This window comes from Dermacentor variabilis, chromosome 4, assembly GCF_050947875.1.
Source record: "Dermacentor variabilis isolate Ectoservices chromosome 4, ASM5094787v1, whole genome shotgun sequence".
Lineage (NCBI taxonomy): Eukaryota > Metazoa > Arthropoda > Arachnida > Ixodida > Ixodidae > Dermacentor > Dermacentor variabilis.
This window is the reverse complement of record NC_134571.1, coordinates 59,944,174-59,952,972: the sequence shown is the minus strand read 5'-3', so window position 1 is coordinate 59,952,972 and position 8,799 is coordinate 59,944,174. Positions and strand designations below refer to the sequence as shown.

Here is an 8,799-nt window from a genome sequence, read left to right as displayed (position 1 = left end):
TATCATTCTAAACTGAATTGGTATTAGACTTTAGTGTCCTTTTAAAGGATATTAAATGCAGTTATTACAAAACTAGTGAACGCTGCTTCACTTTTGGGACCAAATGATCCTGACATATCATATAATTAACATTAATTGTATATATATATATATATATATATATATATATATATATATATATATATATATATATATATATATATATATATATATATATTCATCGTCTGAGGCATTGCGTGAACTAAAGCTTGTTGCTTTTTTTTTAATAGCCACGCTTATATGAATGCGACGTTGGTACATAGCATTGCATTTTCCACACGTCGCGCTCATGTAAACGGCAGTAATGCTTTAGGAAGCGAATTAATCCAGCGCTGATGACCCTTTGCATTGCGAAAAGTAGCTGTGACGCTGGGAGGATGTTTACCCAAGTGCGTTACGTTCAAAGAAGTGTGGTTGATTTGTTTAGTTGGTATCTGATTAATTTGGTTGCAAGATGTTGCAAGAACATATGTTAGAAACAAGTAAAACAGCACGACAAATCGACAACAGACAAGAGCGACAGGCCCGACAGGTCTCTCCCTGGATGGACCCTTAAATGCTCTCATTGCATACGATAACGTACGTTAGTGAAAAAAAAAGCATCACACTTCCTGCGAAGCATGCCCTTGTGCACTACTCTTTGTGCATTTTTTTTTCATTTGGTAAAGAAGTGTAGAAAATAACATAATGATGGCATCGCCAAACCTGCCTTTATTTGTTCTCTTTTGGTAATGTGGTCTGTTTTAAATACATTAATACCACCTGTCAACAAGGATTTGTAGAGATGCGATCGTCACATGATTTGCGGGCACCTCATTTTGCCATTACCTGTTTATGCGAGTGATTTAACTTGTTTAAACAGAACGTCCGCATCCAGAAGAATACCATCCCTTGTAATAATAGTTCATAAAGGTTACCAGCAAAATCCGTAACGTTCGGCGACCAGACAACAAAACATTACATTTCTCCCAGTATCTCCTGCCAGACAGCAAAACGCCAGATTTCTCCCGTTTCTTTATTTTTCGTCGTTAACGATAACAGCCAATTTTTGCCTCTGAATTTCAAAAAATATGAAACCAAGAAACGAAGGACCCTACCTATATGCTACAGTGACGCAGGAACTCGGAGCCCAGCATCGAGGCCATCTACAGTTTGGTGCAACGATCTCGGAAACCGTTTGCTTCACCTAATACTCTTTCGCACTGTTCGCGTGGTAGCGCGGCATATTTGCTCGTTTCGCGATCCTTTTCAGGCTTAGTTCCAATACGAAAAGCGACTGCACGTATTCCGAACTGTTCATTCGATGTGGTTCACTATTCCAACGAAGATTATGTCTGCCGTTCTGGTATTGCGGATAAAAAACAGGAACGAGTGGTCGACGTAGAAGGTGACCGGGCCAGAAACGATGCGCGTCGCTGCTCCGGTAACCGCTGCCGCCTCGCTGCCTTGCTCGTTGACTTCCACCACAGCCTTGTGCACCACTTCGTCCACGAAGAGGTCCCTGCCGCCGTTGATGCTTGACAAGTCGGCCTCGCCCGCGTTGAACACCCTCGTGATGCCCAACCTGGCCAGCACCTCATTCAGATTGTACTCCTTCTCGAGCTTGAACCTGTATGGCGGAAAATAATTACTTCAATCACGCGCCTACCACTCATATCAGTGACGAGCTAGTAATGAATAGTCTTACGCCGTTTGCATACGCATTGACGAATAGCGTGATTAAGATTGCGCAGTTCGCTGCACGTGAGCACCCGTATTCGTGAAATCTGCTGCAATGATTCTAAAATTCCGTTTAGAAAAAAGAAACTTCTGCTATCAAGCTGTCAGGAATGATAAGTCTAACCTAGGCGCCGGTTTTTTCGATTGTGCTGGAAATGCGGAGTCTTATGTACCATGAGCCAATTTAAGAAAATAGAGAGAGGGAAAGCAAGCTGAAGCAAGGTAAAAGGAGGTCGACCAGACTAGCGTCGGGTTTCCTATCCTCAAAGGGAAATACGGGAATGCAAGAATATAAAGAGGAACAGAGGGAGAGAGTGACCACTGCGGACACGCAGGAGCATGCGCAGAAGGACTCAATCTTTAAATACTCCAGATCCGCGTTTCCCTCAGTATCTTTCTTACCCTGGTGACACTGCCATCTGCAGAATTGTTTATTTTATTCCTTTGCAGAACTTGCGCATTTTGTGAATGCACAATACAGGCGGAATTTAATTCAGAGGTTTTACGTGTCGAAACCACTGTTTTATTATGAGGCACGCAGTAACGGGGGAGCCCAAATTAATTTGGGCCACCAGAGGATCTCTAACGTGCCCCACCGTGCACAAGACGCGGGCGTTTTTGCATTCCGCCCCAATTGAAACGCTGGCACCGCTGTCGGGATTTGATCCCATGACCTCGTGCTCAGTAGCGCAACACCATAGCCATGAAACCTGATACGCAAACGCAGGAGATTTTCTTACACATTTCGGAAATACGCGAACGAGATAATTATTTTTGTCAGTCGAACATAGGTATCTGCTTTTCAGCGTAGGCTGATTCGCAAAACGTGAATGACTTTTAATATAGAGTTATCAAACAGCAATCTTCTGTCTCCAGTAGTTGATATGCCACGAGATTCCCGTGCCTGTAACCATTGTAACTAAGGTAGTGCTTACTGCTGTTTATACAGTGACACGTCAAATTGATCATTTTTGTACACATTATAAGTAAGGTCATTAGTGATCACAACAGCTCAGGGTGATACGTAAAAGGTGAATGCCTTGCTAATATAGCTCTATCAAACGTCAACTTGCAGTCTCCGGCTAAGAATAAGACACGAGATCTCTGCATCTATAACCATAGTGAATCGACCTGTACTTTCTACTAGAGTTACACGGTGACAAGCCCAGTTAAACATTTATTCTGCCCATTAAAGACGAAGCTTTTAAAAAGCGATCACAAATTTCCGCAGCGGTCCCGTAAGGCACCGCAGCCGCATTTGTAGCTGTGACTGCAATGTGTACGTTTATATGACTGCACAATGGTACGTGGTGTTTAATATTTTACAACGAAGTTGTTCGTGCGAGTAAAAGCACCTGACAACGCTATATGCGTATTCTTACGGTGTCCCCAAACAACTAGATTATTAACCGAGTCTATAGTTTGAGGAGATGGGGACCGTCTGAGGAGTGATATGGGGGCATATTTTGGGCCCTGGGCCCCGTCAAGCTGTTTTCTTGCAGCTTTTAGCCCAGGAGTCCAACCAGGATATTTTCTGGTGAATAAAGAAATTGAATTGATTTGAATTGAATTGAATTTAATTGAATTGAAGGGCGCGGGTTAATAGGAAATATATGGAAATTGCGTAACCCTCATATTCGCCTGTTCAGAAGCGTTGTGTATGAAACACCTATAAAGTTTCCCCACTGCCGTGAAAGAACCAAATGCAGCAGAAATTTTATATTTGAAGATAATTTGGGCGATGTGATGATTATGCCGAAAGTTTGAAACTTATAAGCTAATTACGTACTTTTAAAATAATTACTGCTTACTTGTTGAGCTGTCTAAACCACTCAGAACCGGCTACTGTGTATCACTCCTCATAGCCCGCGACTGGGTGCAGCTGTGCAATGAAATAACATTATAATTGGTTTTCACGTCTTACCACATGTTTTCGTTGCAAGTGTACCACTACAAAGTTGAAGCATACATGAGTAACTTCGTGTAGAGTTATGTGAACCTACCTTTTTTTTTTTTTCTAGCGAAGTGATCGAAAAGACGTAGTAGGATTTTTGGCACGATCCCGATAGAAATAAGAGTTCCAAGATTGCAATATCATGGAACACGCGAGCACAGAAGTGCAATTTTGGCATGAAAGAAGAGGAGTGCAAAAGAAGAGAAGAATCAAGATTGGACTTGGAAAATTTTGAAGGTCTTTCTATTTTCTTGTACAACTAAGCGATGTCTAAGAGAAACTTTATCACGTAGCTTATTATGTAACTATGTTACATGTCGAAGGACAGAAACCTATCAAGACAGCATTGAAAATTTTCTATGAACAAGTTTAGGCTGTCTACAAACTTACAAAATCAACTGTTCAGAAGTGATAGTGCACGTAAAATAAGGTACACATTCTCTTGATGCTACGCATTCTTTTTGAATGTAGACTGTAGACTGGTCGAGCGTGGACCGGTCCCAACGGAAGTGCGGTCTAACGCAGCATCTCAAACGGTGACTTAGGATCGCATTTGGAGCACACAGCTACAATCAAGCACCCCTATATCACTCAATGTGACTTCCAGACTCGGTAGAGCGTCGAGGAAACAATGTTCAATTCCTTACCGCTTCACAAAGCCGCTCTCAAATTCTAGGCGTAGCATGCACCTGGGTTCTTCCACGAGTACGCATGGGCCTCTGCAGTGACGCATATTGAACTTGGTATACCTTAATCGGTGAATCTACCAGTGATGTCACCGGTCAAGACGCCGTCAGAACCACAATCAGTGAACCCGATGGACATTAAGTAACTATGTTAAATGATGCACATACGCATAATTGTACATGCTCTAGCTATGTAAAATAGTAAAATACTGCATAATCATCCTCTCTAATAATGCACTGTCATTTAAACATTTCATCTTCCCAACCTGCGGTGTGCGTTTCTCTTCATAAAATCGCCATGGTTAGCAGGTGCTCTTCTACTATCAAACAGCAACGCTTCGCATTACGCGGCGGCATACTGGAATTGTAGCTACCAAATTGTTACGAAAGTGAGAAAGTTGAACAAGATAGAAAGAGGATCAGCGGAATCCACACCAAAGCGTGGTTATTCGGGCCCAACACACAATGGTGATGGAACTTCAGTGAGGTTAAGTTTGAAAGCCGGCAAACACTATATGTTCCCGCATTTTTCAAATAAACGTCACAAGCCACCAGACAAATAGAACAGGCCGTCAAGACCGCTCAGTGATAACCCGCATGGCGTCGCGCTGCTAAGCGAAAGGTCGCGGGATCAAATACCGGCCGCATTTTGATGGCAGGAAATGCAAAAAACGCCCGTGTACCGTGCATTAGGTGTACGATGAAGACTCCAGGTGCTCACAATTATACCGGAGTCACTCACAACGGAGGCAATCATAATAAAATCGTGGCTCTGGCTCGTAATGCCCTTGAATTTAATTATTTAATTTGGATATCTTCCTTATTACTTGACATCACCAACAGCTAACCACAAATGATGTACTGCATGCACGTGGCGATTCGCGGCCTCTTTGATTGCGCTTTTCCGTAACCATTTCCAGGCTTTCAGTGTGTACTTTCCCTCCACTTTATTTTCTAATTCTGCTAACCTGACTTAACTGACCCCAACTTCTTGCCAGCATCTGTTTCACTGCTCCTCTCGTTTCATCCTTCAGTACCCACTCACCTCGGGAGGCGAACATCGACCGTAGTCTCGTAGAGTTGGCGCACCGCATTACTGAGTCTTTTTAGAGTCAGGCCCCTCCTGAGGCTTCCGAAGTTGTCAGTGTGGTCGGGAAGCAAGATCGTCATGCTGTAGTCGAGGCCACTGTAAGGCAGCTCAAGTAGCGAAGCTCCGATGTCATTGAGGTAGGCATATCCCGCCTTGGCTGTGCCCTGCATGGTGTCGACTTTGGACACCCGACCGTCGCTCGTGAAAAAGAAGGCCTCCACCGTGTTCGACCTGTTGAACATTGTGCGCCACATCCCTTTGAAGTAGATGGCGTCAAGTAGCACAAGCTTTGTGTCACCGGGCAAAGGTGTGTCGAACAGCGCACTGATCTTCCGCTGCGTCTTCAGGCTCAACCACGAGTTGATGGAATTCACGGCCTCCTGGCCTGCTCCGGCGAAGTCAACCTTGAGAAGCTCGGCCTCGAAGCCAATCTCCAGAGCGTTCACGTATCCCGGGAGAACGTTCAACCTGTCGTCGACAACAACAGCATTGGCGATCTTTAGCGTCGAGTTGGACGGCGCCAGCAGTTGACGATTGTGCTCGGCGTGCGCGCTCATAACTTCGGCCTGCGCGAGTCCCGTCGAGTTGTAGCCGAGGGCCTCGTACAGTTCGTGCAGTGTCGGGCCCTTTGCGCCAGCGTAAACCATGGCAAGGGCGGTGGCCACGCTGTACGGTGAATAGAAGACGTTCTCATACTGGGACCTCGACATCAACGGAAGGAGCCGGAAGGCGAAGTCATTGCTTGCGGCGGTCAATTTGGCGTCGTCTTGTGCGGAGGCAACAGCGACGAGGGCCCCGACCAAGCAGAAGGCCGTGAGCTTCATTCTGATTCCTTTTGAGAAGTGAGATAAAGGCACGTCCTCTTAAATGCTGCTTCATTTTAGCCTTGTTATGCATTAGGCTCCGCTAGAGAGCCATATAGATAGGGAGATAGGGAGAAATGGAGTGTAATGGAGAGTGAGAAATTCAGTCTCACTTATGACAAGCTTAGAACGACAGAAAGCTGAGCTAGTTGGTAAGGATTCATAATGCAAAAAAGGTGAGGCGTGCAGACAGGACACAAGAGTAGAGAAGTGGACAACACGAACGCGTTCGAGTTACCCACTTCTCTGCTTTTGTGTCCTGTCTGCACGCTTCACCTTTTTTGCATTATGACAAGCTTTTCACATAAGTATACATCGAGTGGAAATGAGATAACGAAAACGAAACGATATAAAATAAAGGAAGAAAGAAAGACAAGTAATGTTTAAGGAAATTAAGGATACATTAGCAAGAGAAAAGAACAACCTAAAAGCTGCACTGACGTGAGGTCTTGAGCTTCCTTCTGGGGTCTTTTATGAAGCGAGAGAAACGCCAATCTTTTTAGTTGTCACAAATGGAACCTGTCATCATAAATACTTCGTAACCGCGTCCACAAAGGTACGCAAGCGCATGCCAGGAGCAATAGCGCTTGCGCTACACACTCTCAAGTACGCAGCCCTTGTCGAACCACAAGCTACGCCACTGCGTGACCAGGCGTTGGCGTCTAGTGGAGTCGAGTGTCCGTCCAACGTATAAACTCAGTGCACCAGCCAATCCGGCATGTAATGCAACGATGTTATTTCTTCATCGAACTTCGCCGAGTCTTTGAATGTTCATTATGCATAGTGAATACGAGTGGCTAATTGCCTGTCATTGCACATGTAGACTCCGCCCCTTATGTAATATCCCCACGAAGGCCTTTAAGGAAATAAAAAAGCGAAGTGGTTGATTAGGAGGCAGTGGAAGGAAAACCACGGTAAGTGTCTCGCTCAGTGATGGCCGCCTTAACCACTGTGCAAGACGGTGCAGGGAGTTGGAGAAAAATATATAGAAAACGGGTGGGACGAAAGAAGATAATGGTAACTGCGGCACGTGGCCAGTTCTATGGTCGCGGAGTGAAAGCACTGACGGAAGGAGTACATGCCAGTCCAGTACCGTCTTTCTGTATGGGCCGACACACACATGGACATAAACTCGAGTGGAAAGATTCATGTTGCTCGGACGTACAAGGATAACTTTCAATATGGCACTAGTCGGCTATCACTTTGGCCCTGCGGCTGCATTGCGGGACAGGTCAGTTGTATCACAATCCTTTTCCAAAATATGTGTTACAGCGGCAGATTATCATTTATGGATATATATACAGCATATACCTACAATCAAGGAGCGATAATAGTGGCGGAGTGATATCTAAGCAACGGGTGCGATAATCAAAAGTCGTGCATGCAGTAAGCCACGAACTCGAAAAAATTAAGCCACAAACTCGAAGTTGAAGATCCGCTGGGGAAGCCACTGGGGTAGCTCGATGTGTAATAATTAAACTTTGCTTAATACATTTATCCGCTAGCCATGCGTACGTACCTGCGCGCTTAGACGTACCTACATTTTTCTCACCAACAGCTCCATGCGTTAAGGGCAACGCCTTTTACAACGTTCACGAACCGTGTGCACACGCACTGTCTCGCACACTTCGCACTCGTCAACGCCAGAGAAAAAAACATTCAATCGAAGGGATTTCGTGTTGGCACTATACTGCAGTTGCGCCGGCAAACAGCTCAGACGTGTGATGTCTCGCTTGAGTCGCGCGTGATATGAAGTTGGAAGTGTTCGCGTGGACTAAACCGGACGAATAGGTGCACGCCGGCTCAGACGTTTACTTAAAGAAAGGCGCGTAAGACAGCAGAGCGAATAAAGAACAAATTATGTCGCTGTATCTTTCTGCAGCTTTCAACAAGAGTGAAGTACGTTGGAACACACTAAATAATTCTTGGTTAACCCCACCACCTTCCCACACTGATCACCTTCTCACTGTGCGCGACTTACCTGCGTACTTTTCAGTGCCACGCACTATAGCTGGCGACCACGAGTGCTTCTTGCATTTTGTGTGTTTGGTGACGCCGGCGCACATGCGCCGCTTTCTCGCCACTTGCGGATGCTTCGTTGCAGCGGGAAGTGTGCTGCGGTGAAAAGGTGCGAGATGGGAAAGGAGGTGGTGTTATTTCTCCCGTATTGCGGGGACGCTGTGTACGTGGTTCGTGGCGATGGGGCCCGGTCTTCCTCCCCGGGACGATAGCCGGAGAGGTGGTGCTGCTTTGGGTGCGACCGGCACGTGTCATCGGCGCGCGCCCCTCAAGTCTCGCGTCGATTCCCGCTGGCCTGGGGCGTCGCAGGTTTTTGCAGACGATTTTGCGCGTGCCTTCCTTCTCCATTTCCCCTGGGCAGAGTAGCAGTCCAGAGGCAAAGCTTCGCCAGCTGACCTCTCCGCTTTTCTACCGCATTAAAATGTTGAC

At 45.8% G+C, this 8,799-nt stretch overlaps 1 protein-coding gene across 1 annotated transcript; it reads right to left on the bottom strand.

Moving 5' to 3' along the window:
• Nucleotides 1-727: 727 nt before the first annotated feature.
• Nucleotides 728-8,563, bottom strand: LOC142579230 (iripin-1-like). Its single transcript, XM_075689225.1, has 3 exons — nt 8,333-8,563; nt 5,444-6,320; nt 728-1,648 (listed from the first exon to the last, which is right to left on the bottom strand). The coding sequence occupies exons 1-3, from the start codon at nt 8,415-8,417 to the stop codon at nt 1,336-1,338; spliced, it is 1,275 nt and encodes a 424-aa protein (XP_075545340.1). The 5' UTR covers nt 8,418-8,563; the 3' UTR covers nt 728-1,335.
• Between the last annotated feature and the right edge of the window lie 236 nt (nt 8,564-8,799).